The following is a 26,544-nucleotide window of genomic DNA, read 5'->3' as shown; positions in this document are numbered from 1 at the left end:
TAAAAAATGTTTAAATTTTATTATTTGTATTCTTGTTATCATTTAACTCCAATTTAGCTGCATTGTTAGAATGCGCGACCTTGGTGTAGATGGTCTCTGGTACTATTCTCTCCGGGACCACTAATATTTCGATAAGAGTGTTGTTATTGCTTCAGAATAACTCACGACCATATAGGAAGTCAACAACTTTGAAACTCTTGGCAAATTAGGTTTCGAGGTGCTATACTAGATTTAGATTTGTCTAGTCATAGTCTAGATTTATTACCTCCTGTTATCACCTCTTTATACCATTCAAAGATGTTTTAAAAGACTGTCGATTACTTTAAAAAGACAAACGCAAAGATTGGAAAGAGGTTGTCGACGTGAGACAAATTGTCAAACAAATTGGATATGCAAACAGAAAAAAAGAAAACTTCTACAATTAAATACACAAAGAAATGCATGGGAAAGCAAAGGGTATATGTAGCAAAATAATGTTATTGTTGTAATATTATAAGAACAAGAATGCGGATAATTTTCGATTTCTCTTCGTATTTATAGGCATCTTACGATATCTCTTTATATTAAAATTCTACACAAAAATATTCCAAAGAAAATCTCCACAGGAAAAGTTAAGTTCTTTGCTTTGAAATATCGACACATTGAATCTACTATAGAGAAATTGTGCTTTTCCCAGTTGTACTGTGGAAATGGATTACCGGTGTGTTGAAAGAATTGAGAGTGTGGTCTGCTGGTGCGGCGGAATTACTCACTAATGCCAAGCATTCATTTTCTCCAGGGAAATGTACTCCTTCCCCTACCACCGTGTTAGTTTAACATCAAAAACAAGTTGTGATGCATCTGCTTCCATTTGAATCGTATTGGCAATTAGACACACAAAGCTAAAGACAGCAATACCCAAGGGTTAGCCAACAGCATCAAACGCTACTCCTAACAATTTCAAATGCATTCCAAGAGTAATTATTTTCATTGACGATTCGACTAGGAGAAATAATTTTGCAACACAGTAGAAACAAGTTTCAATCAACATTGAGCTATTAATTACGCAGTAAGTTCATTTAAGTATCAGTTCAAGTACATTGACTGTTTTTTCAACTTTAAAATCAAGTTTACCTTATGTAAGAGATTGTATCTAGTAAATTTCCTTTTAAAAAATACACTTTTTAAAAATCTTTTACTCATACACATAACTCTTTTGATAGAATCCCTGGCGGTTGGTCTGATGGCTAGCTGTGGTTCCTGGTTCGATTTCCGGTGAGAGATCACAACAATTTAAATTCACTTTTATTAATAATCCGTCTCCGTACCCTAAAGGGCATAAAATAGGGCGTTAAACTAAAAGAAAGATAATTTTATTTTCTCTTTTGATATGTATAAGTGAATAGTTACAAAAATGAAACGGAAGAAAACAAGAGTTTATCTCATGTTGTGAAACTACAGTGGACTTTCAAACTATACGAATTAATTACTGAAACTGAAAGTAGTAGATCTACACAGGATCGTGCTTCTGTCTGGGAAACGGACGTTCTTTTGAATTGGTAGGTAAATTCATTTTCGTTTCTTTGTCTGGACATTAGTCTCTGGGTTATAGTGATGAATTCATATTTCATCCTGAGTTAGTAGTCTGTCAAAATGTCCTCCTGGTTTTCGTGATAAAGAATGAAAATTTCCTGGGGAAAATGTAGTTCGTTCCTGCGTTTGAAAATGTATTGGTAACAGGAAAACCCACCAAATACACACCTTATGCATGTCCAAAGGCTCATCGATTATTTTTCCCGCACACATCTTGACATCTTTAGCCAGTTGACTAATGATTATGTGCCGATCCTCCAGGTGGCAGTTTTTGCTTACTCAGTGATGTCTTCATCAATGGCGGATTGTGGTCGCCCTGGAACACGGACCGTTCTGGCTGAAATTAGACCTATGAATAGAAAGAACCATCATATGACATTGTAAAGCACTAGTATCAGCAATTCAAGTGTGGTCAATTTTATCTTTCTCAAATGTTTCCTGTGGTGTGCGGCCTCTCAAGTACAGGAACTTTATCACCATTCAGGATTTACTTGGATTCATTTTTACACTTTATTTCACTTTAATATCTCCAACACAGAAAATATTAGGAGTTAAAAGATGAAATTTTCCTCATAACCTTCAAAGCTATCTATCAACACACACGTAAAACTTCAGTATTTTACATTACCTATAGCAAAGTCAGGAAAAATATTTAATGAACGTTCCATGTAGGGTAAAAGTATCAGTGATCGTCGTTTAAGCACTAAAATCCTTAAAATAAGAAAAAGAAAGAACGTAAGATTAAAAGTTCAGATATACGCAGCTTCGTTACACTCTTCCTCACAATGTCATACGACGTGTAACAACAGAACCCTCCGTGGAGAAATACTCTGGAAAAAGTAGCAAAATGTTGATGAAACAACGTGCACGAGAGTGTTCACTTGTGTAAAAGCGTAACCGAATCAGATATGTTTTTGCTTATCAATTGCGATACTATAGTTTTTATTAATCTGAGTGATTGAACTTTACATTTAATATTCTTAGAATGCGTTTGTTGTGCCAGATCTTATATCTACGAGCAATTTTATGAGTTAATGGGTGTGGAGACTACTGGATCGCATCATTTTACTTACTTGTACAGCCACTTACATAAGTACTTGGACCCCTGACTGTTATAATTCCATTACTTGGGGTCCAGGTCATTTGCAGTTGTAAGAACGCCTAGACAGATGCAACCCAACTAACACGTAACTCTTCTCGGCACTCATAGCAGTTGGCAGCACTAAGTCAAGTTTTTATGCAAGTAAAATTGTGAGTAGATGATGCATGAAACATTTCTCCATTCTGAGATCAATCTCTCTGGTTCAGAACGTGTTGTCCAATGAATACAATATGTTATTCTCAATATTGCTGTGTATGTAATGTATTATTTCATTATAATATACTGTATATTCAAAGAAATAAAAACACTGATCACACATGAATCAAAAAATGCTTGAAAGTAGACGAAAATATCAAATCTAGAACAACTGCTGGAAATAAGTTTGTAAATCACTGTCTCCATTGACAGACCTTCTCCGATTCTCCTTATTCCAACATCTTTTTATTTCTAGGAGAGAGAAGATCTTGCTTGTCAAACTCAGTATGTATTGAAATTGAAATTGAAACAGAAACGCTTGAAAAAGTTTCAGCCTGTCCGGGTCTACCGACTAGAATTTCAATGCGCTAGCCACTCACCTACCGTGCCAAATAACTTTCCACCCAAATTAATACCTAGTTAAGATCGTTTCATGGAAAAATATAAATAAGATGCTAATTCTTGTGTGAGTGTCTTAATGACTTACTCGAGATTTCCTTGTTTAACTCAAAAACAAGTTATATAGACGTTTCTCAATGAAAAAAAAATATCACGAAACGTTCTTCAAGTTGAGGCTGCGTCATCGGTTGCAGGCATGGTCCCGATTTACATTACTACTATTCTTCCTCATCGTAACTTCTAATTTCCAAGAAGAAAAGACGACAGAAATTATTTTCACATTCTTTGAATTGTATCAACACGTGTAGAAATAGACAGTTCTATGTTTATGTTCTATAACTACTAGTTTATTTTCTTATATTCATATGAGGAATTTGTGGCAAATTGAGCCGGTGCCATTAGCTGGGTGATCTCGGGCGTTCGGCTTCCGATCATGAGGCGCAATCCACTAGGGGTTCGAATTTAAGGTCGCAAAGTCGGAATTTTAACTGTCCTCAGTATTTCTGTGTTCGTGTCCCTGTAGTGTTTGGAATGAGATACGGACAAAATCTCGCGGCCGAAACGTCGCCGCCCAAAACCTCGCATGGCCAAAACCTCACTGCCCAAAATATCGCGTGGCCAAAACTTCGTCGGGCCAAAACCTAGCCTGGCCAAAACCTCGTGATCCAGAATCTCGCCTGGTCAAAACCTCGCGGACGAAAATATCACTTCGGCAAAAACTTGCGGAATGAAGCCTGTTCTTAAAGTTTACCCAATGAGTTTTTTTTAATATGCAATTCCAAATTACAAATAATAATAATAATAATAATAATAATAATAATACAAAACATCGTGTGTGTGGGCTTTCTCTGGGTATTTCCATTTTCTTCCACTTTCTTCATTCCATCATTTCCTTCATTCCATCATGTCCTTCATTCTGATCATCTACGTCTCCTTTAACCTACAGGACATAATAGAAGGACGTAAAAACTCACATATTATTTCATACTTTCATAAATATTATTCGATTTTGTTAGAATTTCCTAAGGTCACCGTCAAAGTGAAACAAAACCACCCCGGTCTCAAACCCCATCTACGTTGAAAATTTGATCGAGACCGGTTGGGTGGTTCAAGAGTTAAGTCACAAACGCAGCCACTTTCGTTTCTATGAATTTCTATATGTCTCCCCCTTTCCCTCTGCCTTCCCGTCAAAGTGAAAAAAAATTAGAAACATCCCAGGCGGTAACCTGATCTGTGTGCCAAATTTGATCGAGATTGGTCTCGTGGTTCAAGAGTTATCAAGTTTTGTTTTTATATATATCTCCCTCCTCTTCGTTGTGTCGTCAAAGTGAAACTACAAAAGACATCCCAGGCCCGAACCTCATCTATGTTGAAAAATTGATCGGGATCGGTCGGATGGCTCAAGAGGCATGATGCCACAAGCATAGTCATTTTCATTTTTACATATACATAATTTCAAAACACGCGTTAGAATATTTTCTTATTATTTTAACGCAATTAGATGTTATTACAAAATGTATACATATAGCAATATATAGAGCACTTTGCATCGAAGAAATCGCCGTGACGAGGATTTATACTAACGGCATTTCTTCCCAGGCGAGATTACGTTCCGCGTAGTTTAGACCAAGCGAGATTCTGTGTCCCAAGATCAAGACCGCGAGGTTTTGGCCAGACGAGATTTTGGCCTGGCGAGATTTTGTCCTGCGAGGTTTTAAGCGGCGAGGTTTTGGTCAGCGGGGTTGTCGCCGCGAGGTTCTGGCCGCGAGGTTTTGTACCGAAACCGTTTGGAATACGTCGAAAGTACATGAGGTGCCAGTGGCGAACAATACTCCGGTTGGGACGATTTGTTTAAAAAAAAAATGTGAAAGCAGGAATCTCCCATTGCAGCTACCTAGGCTCAAATCCCGTCGTAGCAATTATTAATTTTCCTGAATGGGAACATAATGTTTATGTAATTGGTATTGTAATTATGTTATTCCTTTCTTTTTCTTCTTCTTCTTCTTATTATTATTATTACCACAGAAGGAAAGAAAAAGTAGCATAGTCAAAGGTATTCATAGGAACAGAAAAGATATAAAGTATGTCAGATGTTTCTTAGGTTTGCACATGAACGTAATATTATTATTACGTTTATGGATTTACAGATAGAATTATCATTTTATGACAACAAGAAATGAAATATAAATATTTGTTAGCTGATAACAGTAATGCATTTTGATTCGCCCTTCTTCTCGGTAGAAAGATGAGGTGACATCTTAAATAGAATCATTTCCGTGACTAGCGCTGTAAGTTCGATCACTATTTTCAATTTGTGCACAGCTAGGAACAATTCCTTGGAACTCATTTTCGGCCCATACTACAGCAGTAAGGACGTGTTTATCCTTTATGTATTCATCAATTATTGTCCAAACGCGTTACTTTACAGACAGTTACCAATGAAGGTTAATACGGATGACGTAATTTTGTGTTGTCGGCATTTCACCTGTGAAGGAAGTCGTTTCAACTCGTACAAAGAGAATGCACACTTTGGTAAGTGAACTTCGGGGCTATTTTTGCGAGGTGGTAGTGCACATTTAAAGAGTTAATATTACAAACTGGGAGAGCGCAATTTGCAAAAATGACGGAGAAAAATCTTAAAGTTTTCTACTCGACGCATTTATCGTACAACGCGCAAACTTATCAAGTGACGCCGTGGCAGAGTGGGAAGAGTCAGCGACTCAAGTGCAAAGGGTCCCGGGTTCGATTCTCGTTCGAGTCAAACATTTTTCTTGTTTCTTGCTTCAACCAATAAAGTAGGCATTTGTAACTATAAGTAAAATATTAATTCACCATATGTTTATAATGAATAAAACAATAGAAATTTTCAATCCCTTGTAAATTCTTTTGATGTTCCATGCTAACTGGGAACAAAATTTAATCTCTTCCGTAAATATTATTGTTACTGCAGTCGTTGTGTAAAAAATGTTCTTGAAGCTTAGTGTCTACATCTGTTGACAGTGTGAGAATTACAAGGGGAATGAGGGGGAAATCTGCTTTGGTTATAGCAACATCCAGTATTAGCAAAGGGGATTTTCCCCCTCAAATCCTTTGTAAATCGCACACTGTCAACAGACGTAGACACGAAACGTCAAGAACATTTATTACACAACGACTGTCATCAAGGGCGCCGATCATGGAGGCCCGTCCCCCCCAAGCTCATGTGGGCACCATGTATTTTTATGAATATGTATTTTTATTGTTACATGTATTATTGTATGTATCTTTTATGAATGGACCCCCCAAATTTACAGAGAAATCGGCGCCGTTGACTATCATAACCATAATACAACTCGTAATATCAGTATATTTACGGAATAGATTATATTTTCTTGCTAGTTAACATAGAACATTGAAAGATTTTATAAGTGACCTCCCGCATGGCAAGGTCTGCGGTTCCGTTAGTTACTCCCTGGGCCCATTCCATACATGACAAAATTATTGAGGGGACAATATCGATAAATCTCAAAGCCATACGAATAAATATTATTTCTAGAGCACCTAATAGTAGACATTTTTTACTGAAATGGGTCCGACTCGTTTTTGTTCTATTTACCTTTTCTGTGCTGTTTTGTTTATGTATTGTAGCGACCCTATTTGAGGCTTCATTTCTAATTTCATGTTCCTATTGTATATGGAGTAAGAAAATTTTGTCTCAAAACGGGCCCCCTCGGACGGCGGGAAGCTTCTCTGGGGGACAGTCGCCCCCTGCCCCCACAAGTTATGGCTCTGCCAATGGCGTAGCCTCAAATTGAAGAACGTTTCGTGGTATTTACCTCATTGAGGAACGTCTATATAACTTGTTTTTGAGTTAAACAAGGAAATCTCGAGTAAGTCATTAAGACACACAAGTTGCTTATATTTTCTTATTTATATTTTTATTTATATTTTGTTTATATTTGTTTGTTTTTGTTATATTTGAGTATCTTGTTTATATTTTTCCATGAAACGATTTTATCAAGGTAATAGTTTGGGTGGAAGTTGAAATGGCGCGGTGGGCAGTTGAGCTCGTTGTCTCGAGCTGTTCACATCGTGAGTAGTGTTGGTCCCATTGGAGTGCCTGATATCGCTACTCATACGTTAGTTGAAAAGACTTGTGCTTCTTCCACAAGTTTTGTGCTTTAGTGTGCTCGGTGAATCTCACCCTGTGTGTACAGTGTTTTGCAGTTTAAATACCTTGTGGTAGTATGGAATATAAGAAGGACTTACAATTTCAATTAATATTTGACCGAAGATATAGAAATGTCAAACCTAATGCTAGTCAAGTATATCAGTGGTTGGAAAATAAGTTTCCTCGTATCTTCGACAACATTTGTGCGCTCCAGTTACATGCGGAATCATATAGCATATATATTAAGTTTAAAGATTTACAAGCCTATGAACATTTCGCAGCAACAGCTCCTTCGTCTGTAGAATTCACGCATGTGTCTGGGGAAACAAGCACAGTAAGGATCGTCCCCGCTGATGACCCCATTCGGTTGGTGCGTATATATGACTTTCCTCTTGAATTACCGTTATCATTCTTAGAAGATCATTTCAAAAGTTATGGTAAAGTGCGCAAAGTGGAACCACAACTATGGAGTGCCCCTTTTCCCCCAGGCATAGACAGTGGCGTACGTATTGTTCATATGGAAATACATAATCATATACCGTCCCGTATCATAGTGCACGGTTGTAAGGTGAGTGTGTCTTATGAAGGGCAGCCTATTACTTGTTTCAGATGTCAGAGTAATTTTCACACGATTGCCACGTGCCCTTTGAAGAACGCAAAACCAACTACGGCCGCCCCTGAACAGACGTCTCTACACATGACGGAGATTGGCAAAGTGCATCGCTCTTTTCCCTCTTCTGGCTCGCTTTCGCTCTCTGTCACTGCCCCCCGGGCCCCTGATCAGAGTTCCTCAGGCTTGCCTTCATTGACTGATACCAACGAGTTTCCAGTGTTAGTACGAACACCCCAAGTGAATTCATCTCTAACAAATAATGCCCTAGTTATGGAAGATTCTGAAGTGAAACTGCGACCCCCGCCTTTACAGAATACGCCTGTGGATGTCATGGAACTTGACTCGACTCGTCCGTCGGAGCAGGAAGTGTTAACAGTTCCGTCTGGTTCTTCGTCTGAAGTGCAAGACAATAATGTCCCGTCTTCAGCTGAACATACTGTTACTTCTGTGCAAGCTGATTTTTCTTCACAACAAAAAAGAAGGAAAGTTACTCGAACGTCTACACGAAAGAAAGCACAGTGTGCCCTTGATGTTACACGAGGGATAGACCAAGCTGAGCCACGCGAATTACGATCACAACATCGGGCAATATCTGATTCAGAATTGCCCTGAGGCGTGGTGTGTTTACTCTTCGCTATTGACCTTCACACCTGCTTTCCAGGGCTTCGTCCACATTGGATGTTATGATGTATTTGGCAGTGTTAGTGTTTGTGTTCGTACAGGAAAGTTCACTCGGTTTGTTTTCTATTCGTCTCAAAATGCGTCACTTTACTAGTGTTCATGGGAAAGAATCCCTTTCACCTTTGTAAGTACTTTTTTTTCTTTTTGTTATAGTTTTCTTTTTGAGTGATTTTCTAATGTTAACAGTAAATTCATTTAAGTTAATATCACTCAATATTCATAGAATCAGTTCCGATCATAATAAGGCCCTTTTAAAACAGTTCATCGAAAGCCGCCGACCAGACGTTTGTTTTCTACAAGAAATAAGTTCTCTGCTTACATCTTTGGATTTTCTTACCAATTATCAAGTTATTATTAACCGCGACCAAGAGACTGGGGTTGCGATTTTGGTGCGAAAGGGTCTGAGTTATGATCGTGTTGTGTTAGCCCCTGAAGGAAGGGCTATACGTTGTTATATTCAGAACATTTGTTTTATAGCATTATATGGTCATTCTGGCTTTACACGTGCAAAAGAGAGGAATGAGTTTTATGCAACTACCATTCCTTCTTTACTTCCTCCGGGAATTCCTCATTGTATAATTGCCGGAGATTTCAATGCAATTGTTGATCCCCGAGATTCTCTGACGCCTACCACGCCTTGTCCTACTTTGTCAGAGCTTATTCGTGTCCTAAAGTTAAAAGGCGCTTTAGTTGTGTCAAACTCTAAGTATGTATTCACCCACTGCACTACTACGACGAAGAGTAGAATCGACCGAGCTTACATTTCAGAGAGTTTATGCACTGCGGTGATACAACAAAATACAATTCCTGTGGCGCTGTCCGATCATGCAGCGATTGAAGTAGCCTTTAAAATGCCTTTCTTGCTACCACCGGCCCGGGGCCCTTCCTATTGGAAGATTAATAATGACATCATGTCTCGCCCGCAGGTTGTAGAGGAATTCTCGCATCGCTTACCTTATTGGTGCAGCATGCAGCGGTACTACCCCTCTGTTATTTCCTGGTGGAATTTATATTGTAAACCTAAATTACGCAGTTTTTTTTCAATGGCAAGGGCGGGTCGCGAGGGAAGACGACCACCATTTACATGAATTTTTATATCAAGCTCTCTGTGACTTTTGGAATGCTCCGCCTTCGCTGGAGAACCTGGCTTGTATTAACGGTATCAAACACCGATTGAAAACTATTTACTCCCACACGTCGATTAGTGCGTATTTGTCGGAAGACTTTTATCATCGCTTTCCGGAGGAGACTATAACTATTTATCATGCTGATTGGATTTTGCGACAACGGCGTTCCACCGCCATTCATTCTCTCATTCTGGGAGATGGCACTACTACTACTAATTGTTCACAGATTTTACAAGAATTCACGCGCTACTATACAGACTTTGCACGTGCGCGTCTCATAGACTACTCATATGCCCCGGAGTTTTTGTCCACGTTATCTCACCATCTCACGGATGACGAGTGTCAGACATTGATCAATCCCATTAGTGCGGAAGAAATTTTCGCAGTCCTCAGGCGGGCAAAGGGCCGTAGTGCCCCCCAAGAAGACGGATTAAATATCCAGTTTTATAAACAGTATTGGTCTCACCTCAGTCCCTCTCTTACCGCTTTATTCAATGCTTGGTTACGAGGCGAAGCAGTGGGTCGTAATACCGCTATCTTAGTTCTCATTCCAAAATCCCGCGCAGCGCATTATGTTCAGGACTATCGACCTATTTCTTTATTGCCCGTAGATCTTAAGTTGTTCACTAAAGTGCTTACAGCCCGACTTCGACCAATCATCCGTCACTACATTAGTCCTTATCAGGCAGCACTCCATGCTACGCATAACCTTTCCTATACTCTTCGCTCTTTGCGCGATATTTTTGCTTATTTTCATTTTCGGCAGGTGCCTGCGGGCGCATTAGCTGTAGATTTAGAAAAAGCGTACGACAGTTTAGATCACAGTTTTTTGTTGCAGGTGCTGGAAGCCTGGAGGTTTCCTTTAGCCTTCCGCACAGTCATTAACAATTTATACACCACGGCCAATTTCCGTATACAGATTAACGGACACCTGTCCCCTCTTATTCCGCTGAAACGTGGATTAAGGCAAGGATGTTCTTTGTCAACGATACTTTTTGCACTCGCATTAGATCCTTTACTTCGACAGTTGGCCACCCTGCACCCCCCTGGACCCTCCCGTTTCTTGAGTCAAAATATATTCGGGTATGCGGATGACGTCACCATCACCGGCGTAGATCCTGTTCGTATGGCGCGGGTTTTTGCAGTGTTGCAACGTTTTACACTTTGTTCCGGATTACAGTATAATGTACAGAAAACTAACCTATTACAGTTCAATGGTTTTCATTTACCTGCTAACGAGCCTGGGGTGCCGTGTGTACCCCACGTCACTTCCTTGAAGATCTTAGGTATCCCGTTTACGTCACAACCTACTCCCCTTTTCGAGGAGATTTGGTCCCCGTTGTTGTTACAAATTCACCAGCTTTTGTTTTCTCAGCGTTTCCGTCGCCTTCATTTAATTCATCGTATTCACTTTATCAATATTTACATTGCACCTAAGCTGTGGTATCGGGCTCGAATTTTCCCCTTACCGGAATTGTTCGCTAAGCGGTTTGACTCCTTATTCCTATGGAATATATGGCGTGGCTTCTATTTTCGTATCCCACGTGCAGGACTCTATCTTCCCCGTTCACAGGGAGGGCTGGGTCTAGTACATCTCAGATTGAAATGTCAAACTCTGTTTATGCTCGATTTCTATGCTGCAGTTGCTATTAACGAATCCTTCACACAGCAATGGATACGATGTTTTTGGCCTAGTTATGAATTACCTGTGAGCTCCCCGTTTATTAACTTTGCTGATTGTTGTCCGGCGTACATTACTTCACTAATACGTTATTGGACATACAGTGGTGTGGTTCTCTGCCCTACGGGATACAATTCTCGCATTTTGTATAACTTCCTTCTCTCGTTGCCTAACGATCAGATTATTCTCCGAATTCCTCACCGATATCCTCAGACTACGTGGTCACAGGTATGGGCTAATATCTCTGCCCCGGTATTACCTTCATACCTACAGGTTGAATGGTTTCAAGTGGTGCATCAGTTGGTGCCTACGCGCGCTCGTTTATTTGAGCTGAAACGTGTTCCTGACCCACTGTGTTCTCGATGCGCCAAAGAAGATACACTATCCCACCGGTTCGATCAGTGTGTGGGTGCTCCAGCTATCTGGAACTGTCTCACGTCCTTCTTAGGACGAATTTGTCGTCGACCTCCACACCAGTTCACAGTATCCTATGTTTTGTTTCCGGATTTTCGTTATTTTCCACAGACCAAACACCACGCTGTGCTTTTTATACTGGCTTGTACAATTGTGTATATCCATCGCCATGTACCTTTGCTGGATGCTCGCACCTACTTGGATTTTTTAAAACGCACTCGCCGAAAGCTTTTTTCCCCCGAGTTGGACAGGCAGTATTTTAGTAGGTTTTTAGAAGTGGTGTTGCAGTAATCTCCTTCCTTCTCTTAAAAAAAAAAAACGCTACAACTCATTATGTAGGTTTATCTTTTCGTTTTTATTTATTTTTTTTTTTATTTTTCGCGATTATTGTTATACTTTACAATTTCCTTTTCTTGTATGTAAGACATATTGTATTGTATTGTATTATATTGTATTCCTAGGAGTCAGTCTGGTTCTTGTACACTTTTTGTATAAAGACAAGCACATGAACAATAAAACTAGTGGGTGAGTGGTTAGCGCACTGAACTTCTATTTGGTAGACTTGGGTTCGAGTCCTGTCCAAGCTGAAGCTTTTTCAAGTTTTCTTGTTTCAATTTCATTTTCAATGCATACTCAGTGTGACAAGCAAGATCTTCTCTCCTCCAGAAAGAAGAAAGTGTTGGAATGAGGAGAATTGGAAAAGGTCTCTCAATGGAGGCAATCATTTACAAAGTTATTTCCAGCAGTTGTTCTAGATTTGATATTTTCGTCTACTTTCAAGCATTTTCTGATTCATATGTGATCAATGTTTTTATTTGTTTCATTATACAGTATATAATGAAAAAATACATTACATGCACAGCAATACTGAGATTAACATATCATGATCATTGGACAACACGCTCTGAACCAGAGATTGATCTCAGAATGGAGAAATGTTTCGTGCGTCATCTACTCACAGCTTTACTTGCATAAAGACTTGACTCAGTGTTACCAACTTCTGTCAGCGCCGAGAAAAGTTACAAGTAAATTGGGTTGCATCTGTCTAGGCGTTCTCACAACCGCAAATGAACTGAACCCCAAGTAATGGAATTAGAGCGCTTAGGGGGGAATTACTTTTGTGGTTGGTTGTACAAATAAGTTCTCCAACTCGTTTAAGTGTTATCGAATTTTGCATTTTTAATATTTACAAATAAATTACTCCATAACAATATTTAGCATTTTCAAAAGTCATTTAACGAATAATAAAATCAGACAAGTTCTTCTTTCGAACTAACATTACGTATCAATCAGTGGCACCAGAACCTAGGAGCTCAGACCCTGTTAGACCCCCAAAATTTTGATTAGAGGTTGGGTTCTTCCCCTGAATGATCAATCCATACTTTAATTGATTTGCAGGTAGGACTACTGTTAATAGTTTTAAAACTCAGCGCAAGGCTTTGTGTTTACTTTAAAAAAATAAACTAATACATATACCGCATAATATCTCCGTATATTATTTGATACGCATATATATATAATCATTTGATGTAAATTAACTTGTTTATACAAACCCTCATTTGAGTTAATTATAAGATTATTTAAGTCTCATCGGTACCTCTGGTGTCCATATTTTTTTCTGGTACTGTTCTGTATACTGTGAGTACAAGTATGCAAAGACTCTCTCTTGTCATTTCGTCAACCAGCGTTTTGCCTCACTCCTGCACAAAAACACTCTTTACGATTTGTTCTTTTAATAGATGGGGACAACTTCACGCTGTTGTTCTAGCTGCTCTGCCAGGCGTAATTAATCTTGAAGCGGGCGTTAGTTGGGTTACCTAACTCACAGATTTTGTACCTCAAGAATTTATGTGGCCCACGGACTTATGGGCCACGCCCTATATATATATAGGGTGACTGGTAATTCGATGCACCCTTTGCAAGGGGATATTCTACAAGTATTTTGGAACATTTTCACCTACATGAACCGGAGTTCGCAGATCAATAGTTTCTGAGTAATTTGCATATGTATTATTTATTTGAAATTTGCTGGCTAACGACAGGTGAACGATGAAGTTTTGTCCTGACCCACTTTCATATATCGTAGAGCAACGACATTTTACATGCGTAATCCTGCCTTTTTAGGTCATCTGGTACTGTACAGCTCGAAATTTTGCACCGTTGCTGTGTTATAGATCCGAACGCGAAGTAAGGTGTAGTGGTCCAAAATCCATTATTACACCTCAGAAATAAGCTTGGCAACATCGCAGGAGCACTTGCCTCTGGGAAATGACTGCATGGAAAGAGGTGGAACGAAGATAGTGTGCGGTCAAGAGAAAACGCGAACTATAACGGATTTCCTACCCAGGGTCGTGCATCTGTCTGGCCATCATTCGAGGAGTGAACGGCTACGTTGTTTTCCAGAAGGCAGACACCATTTGTCAGTATGACACCACACTCTGGAATTTCACTCAGGAATCTCAGAATCCCTCTTGACCGCAACCACGCAATCATTTCCTAGAGGTAAGTGATTCTGCGATGTTGCCAGGCTGATTTCTGAGGTGTAGTAATGGATTTTGGACCACTATACCTTACTTCGCGTTCGGATCTATAACACAGCAACGGTGCAGAATTTTGAGCTGTACATTACCAGATGACCTACGCAGATATGCAAGATTACACATGCAAAATTTTCTCGCTCTACGGTATGTAGAAGTGGGTCAGGGTAAAGCTTTCTCGCGCACCTGTTGTTAGCCAGAAAATTTCAAGGAAATCATACATGAGCAAATTACTCAGAAACAGTTGATTTGTGACCTTTTTATATAGGTAAAAATGTTCCAAAATACATGTAGAATATCCCCTTGCAAGGAATGCATCGAATTACCACTCACCCTGTATAATATTCCCAGGGAATTATATATAGAGTTCCCTGATTATATTATATATAATTTAATAAAGCATAGACAATAAGAATTCTAACAGTTAACATACCTATTGTCATATTGTCTTGACAATCTTCAATTATTTAAAAAAGAATGCACACTGTTTTCTTCTATTAACGCTCATATGAAATTAAAGGAATTTTAATTATTACTATTTTAATCCTTAACAGTACTGATATATGCTCAAAACATAAAAGAATAATAAATTTGTTTAGAAGGGAACAAGAGTAGGGTAGTCCGTAGAGCATTCTTACTAACAAAAGTAGTCCCCACTTGAAAACAACCTTATGAAATGCTAATCAAATAGACTGTTCAATGAAGCTCTGGTTACTGTATTTCATTTTCGGCTTTTTGTCATTTACCTAGGTGATCGCTTGTTGCCAGTCAACAGGAGGCAGTTTGTCTTCCGTAATGGAACGCTTGTGATCGACAACGTGCAATCAGGACAAGACGCTGGGACATACACTTGTACAGCAGCCAATAAACAAGGTCACACAGCCAATGGTTCTGCAAACGTAGTGGTGATGGGTATGTTATTATGAGTATTGTCTGATGGATTAATTTTACAATGTTATCTTTACTTCTATATTGTGTATTTAAAATCTCTTGAAAATATCTCATAATTTTCCGAATTTATTTTTAAATACATCTATATACATCCATCAAAAGAGTAGAAACAAAATTGTTAATTGATCATATGTACACTATATTGCTAACAGCCAAGCTTTACTATTGCATATTAATATTTCAAGTTCATTTGGCGGCCGAGTATTTATGGAGATTTAAACTGTTATGCCGAAATTAGAATGTGGTAGAGTTTACCTAAGAAACTTGTACAAAAATAAAACAGTTCGAGGATTTGAGTATTCATGTTTTTAGAGTCATTAAAGAAATAGAAAAATGCAAACTTCGATAGTACTAACATATGACAACAGTTCATTGCCGTTATTACAATTAAAATTAGTAAATACCTTTCGATGAAATGAAGCCAGATCACTCTTGTTACGCAATTTGTCATACTCCCACTGATGCCAATGGGGTGCGGTGCTGTTTTCGGTCGGGAATCAGCTCATGAATAATAATGTATCCTTCAGCATTGTCAAACACAAGGTAATATTAGCATGCATTTAACATGGGAAACATTATATTCAAGGGTTTTCCCGGAGTTCTCCCGTTTCCTCCTACATCATCATTCCACGAATTATTTCATAACAACCCGTCTTCTTTCGCCTAAATGGCATAATCGCGGGACATTAAAGGCTTCATTTATTTTTACAGATGCTGGGCCAATATTGCGGCTTGTTGATTTCCAAAATCTAATAATCATGGAAATCACTTTTCCACTTGTAACATTGTTTAAAGTTGCAACGTCTGTTATTTTTTGAAGTAGCATTGCGACAAAGGGAGAACTGAAAATTTCATGCCTTATTTCGTTAAACATTTAGGACCACTCTGCTACAAAACTACTTAGTTAATTTTGAATTGTAGTGGAAGTTCTAGCAAACGTACTTGCTTCAACAAATATTTTGTAACTTTCTAATCACATCTCACCATCAAATTCAGCAGTTCAATGTAGTTGCTCTTCTTCATTGACTTACTATCTTTCTATGTCTTCTATAATCCAATACCTGCTTTTGCTTATTTTAAAAAAAGTTGGTACTAATCAGACATTTTCTTTTTCTGTTTGCTTTCACATTTTTATTATGTTTAAATATCTCATAGAGATGTTGATAATTTACTTGAACGCCAATCCTTGTGTAATCGAATATCATTACGCCGCACTTAGACGGGAATGTTTTTGGAGTATTCATGACACCCACTATTTACATAAAAAAATATCACTGGATTTTGAGACATTCCAAAAGCCTTTTTAGTAACAAAATGAACATGACTATTACGATAATTTATCCCTTAATGAACACTATTGTTCCGTAGAATTATAGTCACTACTTAGAAAATGCATAGTGTAAGATTTTGTGTTGTTTTAAATTATGTAAAGTAAAGAGTAGGCCTGCAATTTAAAATAACCGTACCTTATCAAAAAGATCAGTGAACAAAAATGACATATCACTTAATCTATTATACACTGCTTGGTTTATTTCTATGCAAAACGAAATCTACGATTTCGTGAACCTGGAAGAGCTACCAGTTCTAGGTTCCGTTGCTGTCTTGTTTACACAAGTTTAACTAGCAATACAGAAACCTAAGCCTTCCAAGCTTTTATCGAAAAGTGATATAATATCACATACAACGTTATACAAAAGGATGAACAAATTCGTTTATTCCTTACCAAATTAAAATTACAAAAACAAACTGAACTGTATCAAACGCTAAATTCCACTATGTCTAATGCAATCGATGGAGCAGGTCAAGCGCACGGCTTTCCCTGGCTTCCTCTGCTTTTCGCTATGTGCGTATCTGCTTGAGTTTATTCGGAATCAAACATTCCTCGCACCACGGACAACAACTCAATGTTGAACGGTGTTGTAGAGACCTGCACGGGCCGGGCTTGGGCGGGCCGACTCTGTTATTTCTTTGGGCCGGGCCGGGCTTGGGCGGGCCGACACTGTTATTTCTTTGGGCCGGACCGGGCTTGGGCTGGCTGACACTGATTCCTCTTCAGGTCGGGCCGGGCTGGGGCCGATCAATTGCAATTCTTTAATAATTATTGACTTTCGTTAAACGATAATTTGAATAAAGCGAAACGTTTGAATAAAGTGAAAAATGTTACAAAGAATGCAATAGCTATTTACAGTTTGTGTTGCTTAGCGGCTCCACTTTCACTATAGAGGATTGCAGGCATTATGCGGTAAATTGAGCTCTGACCTTGACCTTCACTGAACTCAAAATATAAAAAGAAGGGGTGGGAATGTTTTGCCTGTCGCTAAACAATATTGCCATCTTCACTTTATGCTAAAAATCAATTAAGTTAGATTTTTGTTACGGGGAATGGAGTTTTTGTTCTCTCGATGACAGGCAAAGTTCTAGGAGGGAATGATGCCATTCGGAAGGCAAGCGTCAGGTTGTGAACCAGATTTTAGAAAATGTTTCTGAGGGTTAAGTCAAATTTAGTACTAAATTTTGAGAAAGATTCGGGTTCGAGCTATTTTTTTTAAATTTATCGGGCCTTAGTCGGGCCAAAAAGTTTTAAAATTTATCGGGCCCGGGCCGGGCTTGGGCCAAGAATTTTGAAAAAGTTATCGAGCCGGGCCGGGCTCGGGCCGAAAATCTCCAAAATTTTTCGGGCCCGGGCTAGGCCGGGCCTAGGTAAGTTCGGGCTGGATTGGGTTCGGGCCGAAAAATTCTGCCCGTTCAGGTCTCTACGGTGTTGTACTCTTGCTAAACAGACGATATGGAGTTTGAACTCAGTAAGGCAGCAATGGACCCCCTCCGTCGAGAAAAAGAAGGGTTAAAATAATGTAAATTTTATTTGGAGATGCACAAAAGGGAGAGAACTCTATTCCATGTATTCCATCGAGAAATCATTACTGACAGATACCTATTTTAAAGTTGATTTTAAAAAGCTGAATGATCTTTCCTAACTAGCCTCTCTTCTTTAGACTTATTTTTAATGATTTTTACGATGATGAAAACTTTGTATGCATTTTTTTTATGTATAAAAGCTATTGAATCACACTAGAAATATAATAATTAATTTACCATTTCTTCGAACTTGATGTTTTCAGAAGTTTTAAAATATAAATAATAATACGGAAGTATAATAGAAATTATAGTATTGCCTACCTTTTTTCTTAACAAAATGCGACTTACTTGGTTATTACGGCCTTAAACCTCGTGTAGTCCATAGTATAATTTGTATCCTTGTGGAATTCAGACATCTCGTTTCCTTGTGGAACTCGTGAATCTTCCACAAGGATAGTGAATAATTCTTAATCCAGTGTAATGCTCTGTAACGTGGCTAATGTCAGCGAAGAGTCGTCAAACGAAGTAGAAACGTGAAAACAAATGCCGATAAGCCTCGTCGACCTCATAAGGCATAATGCGTGAATGCGTTAGAACGGGGCAGAATAATCGGTCTCCAAGAAACGGACATGTTATATCATGACATTTCCGCTTGTACAGGGCATACTCCTACGACAATGATGCGTGTATAGAAATAGTGGATCAAAGATGGTCGTACGAACTGGAGAGTGGTGGGTTCTTAACTACGCAATGTGATTACATCACGGGATGACCACCATCTTGTCCGCATGGCCGGAAAGGACTGTACAGTTTCGTTCACAGTGTTGGCTCAACGCTGGAACACTGTATACGATTAGGATTTAGGAATTAGATTTCTGGGCTTTCAGTATCTATGGTCATTTAGCCAGTCACGTATGAGGGATAACGTCCCTCGGCGAGCACACTATCCAGGGAAAGGGAAGGAAGAAAGAAAGCGGCCTGGAACCTAAAAGTGAGGTACCACTCCGGCATTTGTCTGGTGTGAATGAGGAAAACCCAGAAAAAGCTCATTCAAGATGGCTGGACTGAACAAGCTTTTTACATTTTTTCGACTGAGTGACCCTAACGGGAATCAAACCCGGGACCGCTCGACTACGCTACGCGGGACCACGGAACACTGTAACGGGTGTGGAGTTGTGTGCGTCGACGGTTTGCTGTCGTCTGCTGCTGGCTGGACTGTTGTAACGTCAGTTACCATTGACCAGTAATCACAAACCCCAAAGACTGTAATAGGCAATTGAAAGCCGTCGTTTTCATGCTGATTTTCATTCAAGTTTCTGACAAGTTTCATTTGTGCCATTTACTACTTTCCAGTGTCCCAATTATTATTAACATATTCAGTAGTTATCGTCTGACCAAAACTAAACTAAACTAAGCACCGACAGGTTTAAACTTACTAGTTAGCGATTTAAAGTCGAAGGATGTATGACCAGGAGATTATGATTCTCAGTATATTTATTTTATATATTTATTTACTTCCGTTATTTTTTGGTCTGAGTTCATGTGACCCAAAGCATCTAAAATGTATCCACAAGTTGAGAAATTTAACTTACTTCTTTCTTATGCTCGTTTCCTGCTTCTTTCTTCCACTTATATAATTACCAAAGAGGTCTATAAGCAAAGGAAACATTTGTAACAAATCAGCTTAACAGAGATCTAGAAACAATGAAATATATGAGAAACAAAACAGTAGAAGAAAAGATTTTAAAGCTTTTATACAAAGAGAATTTTGTACTCTTCTTTCAACGTAACAGGAAAATAAATTAATGTAATAAGATTAAACAGCAAACGCGTAACAGTTTCGCCAACTATCCCTTTGACTTCATCAGACGCTATGAAATTAGTTTCTTCTGATTATTGGTCACACAATTCCCCTCCAGAGTTTTAGAATGGTTAAATAAAGTAAGAATATGTTTATCCTGCACATAGGTAATATAGAATGTCACTTTTTTTAAAATTATCAGTTTAAAAAAACGAAAAAACAATTAACATTTTGTGACATTAAATACTTCGAACCTCTGAGATAGATCCGTCGCTGAAGTATCAAGAATTCTGAACCCTTAATAACTGGATGGCTATGACATCGACTTTGAAGTGGCAAATTTTATAAATCAAGCAAATTTCTCGAACTAGTCGTAGTTACTATATACATATATTTGATCCTACCTACCACATTGTAATTTTGAAATTTAATAACTCAACTTGCAAACGTTTACAAAGCCAACTGATTTACTCTATGCATACACTGTAATCTGTGAAGCTGCACGATGACTAGACAATTTGATTATGATAATATTTGCAGCAGGTCCTATTATAATTTCAAATAACCTCTAAAGAATTAAAAACATTCTGACCAGTTTTGAATACTAATCAAAAACTGTTTGAAATCTGAAATTACATTAAAAGATTTAAATTTTACGTCCACTCATTCTAGCCTATAAACTACAGAGTATGTGTATCTATTAGAGATCCATCCAACACTCGCACACTAGGTGTAATTTGTTACGTCTACTTTGGAACTGTAAGCCTGTAATGCGTCATTTCTCATAAACTAAGTTTCTTTATTTAAGGCACAAGCCTATCCAAATGGACAGAACATACTGTAAAAATTAAAATTCAAAACGTTAAAATTAGCAAAATTTTGTTACATTTTGAAGTTTACAATGAAATTTTATAAAATGTAATTTTCGGTAAATTTTCTCAGAAAGAACCAAGAAACAATATTTGTCATTGTGAAATTTGCTATAAATTGATGTATGTATATATTTTTAAAAAACAAGACAGAAAAGAGAAAGTTCTTCTTCTTCTAAAATATACGTTAGAATTTAACATTCATAAATCACACAAGCTTAACACTAGTTGAAAGAGCCAATACACTAAATATAATTTTATAATTCCATTGTCATCACCTTCTCTCTCTTCGTAAACAATGTTTTCATTCCAGAAATATATTTTTTCTTTACTCCCTGGAGTTGACTTTTTAGTAACATCAATCTAAACATTTTAACCACATTCATATTGCATATGATTTTGACTAAATACATGTCATCATTATTAAAATCTGTTTACACACATGTGCAAAAAAAATTATTATTTTATTATAGAGATTAATACAATGTAGACCAAAAAAAGTCAAGGAGTATATATGTGTCTGGACTCAGGATGGAATTCGGATCACTATTTTACAGTGACGGATAATTAATCAATCGATCTGTCCTCAAACCAGCAGTCCAATTTCACCCTTAAGGCCGCAATCGAGCTTCAGTCTAGTTACATTGTTCTTTGAATTTTCATTGTACCTTTAGCTATAAATAATGTATTAAAATATATTTGTTGTTTCATTGCTTTGTCTATATCTATCTATTTACCTATCTATATATATATATATATATATATATATATATATATATATATATATATATATATATATATATATATATATATGGTATAGGGCACTAAAGTTGTTCCGGATTCAAAAAAGTTATAATTTTCCAGCCATTAATTAAAAAACAAGAAAGAAAGAACGATACACATTTCCAATGTAATTGTATTTTTATTAACAATAGTAAAAGGTATACTATTTTAATACAATAGTAAGGTATTTTTATGTCTTTATACTTTATCAAGGTATGATTTTGAACTTCGTTAAATGTTTATTAACTTGTGTGATATTAATGATTTGAATGTTTTCATTGTGCATGAGAAAAAAGTTTTAAGTTTGTTCAAAATTGTTTAAATTCAAATCGAAGTTATTTCTAAAGTTTAACTTAGCACTGCAAATTTTACAATATAAGAAAATTTTATATATATTATTTTCATATTGAAAAACAAAATATATGTTATATGGGGCTTCTATCATTTGGCTTTCTCTCCTCATTACTTGTTACCTACTACATTTGAATACTAAGATACTAAGATAAAGCATACGTGTAGTAAAAGACAATTTATTGTGCATAGATCTAATTACCTCATGCATGGTATACTATTCCTCAAGGGCTTTTAAGACATTCAAAGGATAACCAGACTCCCTACAATTGCATGTTTTGGTCACAAACCTTTGCACACTACCACAAATGAAAACATAATTGTAAATAACTTTATGAACTTCATTTTTGGTGGTGATTGTGAAGCTTGAATGAAATTCTTTGCCACCGATAAATGAAACTAAATTTAAAAAAAAAAAAAAAAAAAAAATCACTAATTCACGAAACGTCTTGTAGAAAGTATCATTTTATTTAACAACTTGATAGTTCTTATCATTTACAGACCGCGAATACTTCAGAAAAGTCCTTGATTTCTCATATTATTTTTCAATAACTATAGCAATTATCGAGAAACAAGGCTTTTAGTGTGAAATTTGTTGATTGTTTAAAACGAATACATTGTATTTCGCATATGTTATCCAAAGCTCAAAAATTCTTTGAAAAAGGTCTGAAGATAGATCTTGTGTTTTTAATAGTGTAAATAAAGTTTTGTGATTAGTTTTAAAATTTAATAATAGTAGATCCAGATTTGTTCAAGAATGTGCACATTCCATTATGTGCTTCTAGTTCTTCCAAAAGTTTCAAGCAACCTCAGCTCTGTACTTTAAACAAGTTTCTGAGAAACAAATTTCAAAACTTGAAAATATGTAACAATGCAACTGCTCTCTACATACGAATAAATGATTCTTTAAATCTTTTAAGACATAGGAAAATAGTTCGCTTGCATTAGGGAGACATCTAACACGAACATTTTGCAATAAACCTTACAAATGATTAGTATAATATCCGCAAAACTTAATACATTAAGGTTCTGACTTTATAAACTTCATAGTTATAATTAACAAACACAAATCTAACACTGGAAGAATATTTATGAAACATGCGCTAGAGAAAGCATTAATTCTTCATGCTTGCTCCTCAAGATTTTTCATTACCCTCGACTTATATAACAAAAATTTCAAACATATTTATACAATAATAATCCACAAGACGTATGCTATGAGTTAAAAAATTAAAGAAATTATGTATTAGAACAACTTTCATTGATGTAAAGTATTGCTATTTTGATATAAAACTACTTTTAAACAATACTGTTATGTTCTAAGGAAACAAAACTGTGGGAAAGTTGCTCTTGAAACATATATTTCGTATATTAAACTAACACTTTAGGAAAAAGTGATTTTGTAAAGTTAGCAACATACTGATTTTTAAAGATTACTTTGATAATTTCAACAGATAATGGTAGCAAGGAACCGTAGGTAACAATATACTATTGTCACTATCATATATGTTTTCACAATAGCCGCCAAAATAAAAGGTGGATATGTAATGTATAAATATTTAATATCTAAGTAAGCCCCTTTTATAGCCAACCTGTCTTGCACCTTTACCGTTGTTTTTCTCCAGGCTATTCAAGATTTTTTAAAAAAGTAAAGAGAATATTTATGCTGTTGCTGTCGTATTTCATTTCACTAGCACTGATCTTTCCTTTCAGTCCCACCCAAAATAAACCCTTTCAGCTTTAGCACCGACTTGCACTTGGGGGATCGTGTGGGAGTGTCATGTATAGCCAGCAAGGGAGATCGCCCTCTCCTCATAGAGTGGCTTAAGGATGGCATGCCTCTTGTCCTGGTTCCGGACGTGAATGTCCACAATATTGACGAATTCACCAGCATGTTGACCATCGACAAGTTGAGTCCAGGCCATGGTGGCAACTACACGTGTGTCGCTCGGAACAAGGCAGCTTCAGCATCCTATTCAGCCACGTTATCTGTAAATGGTATGGTGCCCCCTCTTTATTCATTAGTAGTGTTTGCAGTCAATATTTTTTCAGTATTTTATTACCTTTTTTTCTTGTCAATACTTCTTGCTTTTTCAGTGCCCCCAAGCATCACGCCTTTTACGTTTGGGGAATTCTCAGAAGGAGAGAGAGTTCAGGTCACATGTAGTGTGAAAAGGGGCGACAAGCCCCTCGACTTCTCGTGGATGAAGGACTTCCATCCTCTCTCGCATGACCTAGATATCAGCCTTAGGCACGATGGAGAATACTCTAGTAATTTGGCTATTCCTTTTGTTACCTCTAGACATAGTGGTAACTACACTTGTGTGGTTCGCAACTCAGCGAAGGAGACATCCCATACTGCGGAATTGGTAGTAACTGGTAACGTACAAGCAAGTGTATTGCGAAAACACTTTGCCAAATACTCCTCTTTTTCAATATTACTTTTTTTTAATTTCTTCATGTCAATGGCATTGGCTGTTGTCTTCAGTGTTGTGCATGTTTGCTCGAAACTTTTTTTTTTTAATAAAAGACTTCATGAGATGCTGCTTGGGTCCAGAATGTGTAACCTTATTTGTCTTCAGCGCCATGGATGACTATCAGTTGCAAAATGAGCTCCTTCAAGCAATGCAGGTAATTCTAGCATGAGGTATCTCCTATAAATAGACCTTTTACTTTCACTCTTACATTATGCCTGTTTCACAAAATTGTCTTATTATTATTATTATTGTTTATTATTTCAGACTTGATCAAATTGAACATTTTTTTCTTGCAGTAAGTTATTTCCAACCTTGCTATTAAAATATAAAGCTTCATTATTTTGGAATGTAATAACAAATTATTCTCCATTCACTTTTTATACCAAAGTGAGCTTCTTGTAATTAATCACAATGTGGTCACATCCCTGTTTCCATTGCACATTTCACACTTTAATTTACACACTACGAAATGTTCAATGTGAATATATTTATGTTACAAAACAGCACATTTGATTTTTTCTTATGAATTATTTTTTCGTACATTTTCATGGCAGATTGAAGTAATTGTATGCAGAATGCAACTGTGGTGTGATCTAAGTAAATCTAATAGCGTATAAGGAAACGCATTTTTCGTCAGCTAATTTTTAATGCATTTTGCCCTTCTTCCACACATTAATGTTAACATGCCTCATGTGTCTAGCATTGCTATTGGCAAATTATTTGCTTACAAAAATGTTTACTATTGTTGTTGAAATTTTATATCCCGATTGAAATTAAATGAAAATGTAATAAATCTATATTAAATTTCTTCAGTGCCTCCGAGATGGATAGTTGAGCCTACTGATAAAAGTGCAAAACTTGGTCAGCAAGTTGTGTTGGATTGCCAAGTTGAAGGTTTTCCTCGACCTACTGTGTCATGGAAGAAAGCATTAGGTAAGACTTTTAACTGAATATATAGTTCGATTTCTTATTGTTTGACTTAGCATGTAGGTTAATAATGAAACGAATGAAACATTACTTTAAAATATACTGAGAAAATAAATGAATATAAGCTAGTAAAATCCATGAAATAATTCAGAAATAAGCAAATTATTTAAAAGGATCACTGAAATACAAAATAAATGCAATACTTGAGACAGCTAAATTGTTAAACATCATCAGCGAAATGATGGAATCTGGAGTTTTAATTAATATTTGGTATTCTTTAACATTTTTACGGCAGCTGGAGACAAGGGTTTCCTCTCCAGTGCTACGGCCGTCCGCAATGACGGCCAGCAAGTTTAATTGAAGATATAATCTCTGAAGTAAGGCATAACAGTCAACTCTTTTCCTGAATGAAAGTTTAGACGGTTTAGTTCTTTATAAAAATTGAGTGGCATAATTGTTGATATGCACCTAAAGTTTCTTTTGATTTTAAATGTTACGTCTAGTAACTTATTAAGTTTTATGTGACAATATAATTGTTATTCTGTAAAACCAGTTTAGTAAGTTTTTTCTACTGATTTACTCTTATCTAACAGCTTTTATTATTATTATTATTATTATTATTATTATTATTATTATTATTATTATTATTATATGATAAATTTTCTATAAATAACAAACCTCTAGTACCTCTCAAAGGCAGGTAATTATCACAGGGTCACTAGAACTGCAACTTTCATGAAACTATTCATATCTAAATTTTATTTTATTGATGTTACCGCTCCAAGGAAACAGGGGAAGAGTAATTGGAATGTTACCAGCGAGGTTATTTGTCCTAAGAAAGCTGGGAATAATTGTAGGACACATTTTGCCTTAGGATTGTTGGCAAAAGAATAGTGAAAGAAAATTATTCAACATTTTCACATATCAAAGATGTGTGATTTTCACATATCAAGATTTTCACATATCAAGTAACTTTCTGTTGTCTTCTTAACATGGAAATCACCAAAACTTTATACCTTGCGCGATAAAATAACCAAAAAGTGTTTTTTCGTGCTTCA

General features: G+C 36.9%; 1 protein-coding gene across 1 annotated transcript in view; it reads left to right on the top strand.

Annotated features, from left to right (window-relative positions):
• The window catches only part of LOC145687543 (cell adhesion molecule Dscam2-like), a 1,184,503-nt gene that overhangs the window by 995,626 nt on the left and 162,333 nt on the right, over window positions 1–26,544 (top strand). The window contains exons 10-12 of the mRNA XM_081761007.1: window positions 15,222–15,383; window positions 24,180–24,461; window positions 25,373–25,492. Of these exons, the coding sequence (XP_081617133.1) occupies window positions 15,222–15,383; window positions 24,180–24,461; window positions 25,373–25,492 (564 nt within the window). The remainder of the gene's footprint in view (window positions 1–15,221; window positions 15,384–24,179; window positions 24,462–25,372; window positions 25,493–26,544) is intronic.

The sequence above is a fragment of the Thermobia domestica genome, chromosome 6 (assembly GCF_964235325.1).
Source record: "Thermobia domestica chromosome 6, izTheDome1.hap1.1, whole genome shotgun sequence".
Classification (NCBI taxonomy): Eukaryota; Metazoa; Arthropoda; class Insecta; order Zygentoma; family Lepismatidae; genus Thermobia; species Thermobia domestica.
The sequence above is the reverse complement of the archived record's forward strand: the minus strand, read 5'-3'. Positions and strand labels throughout refer to the sequence as shown.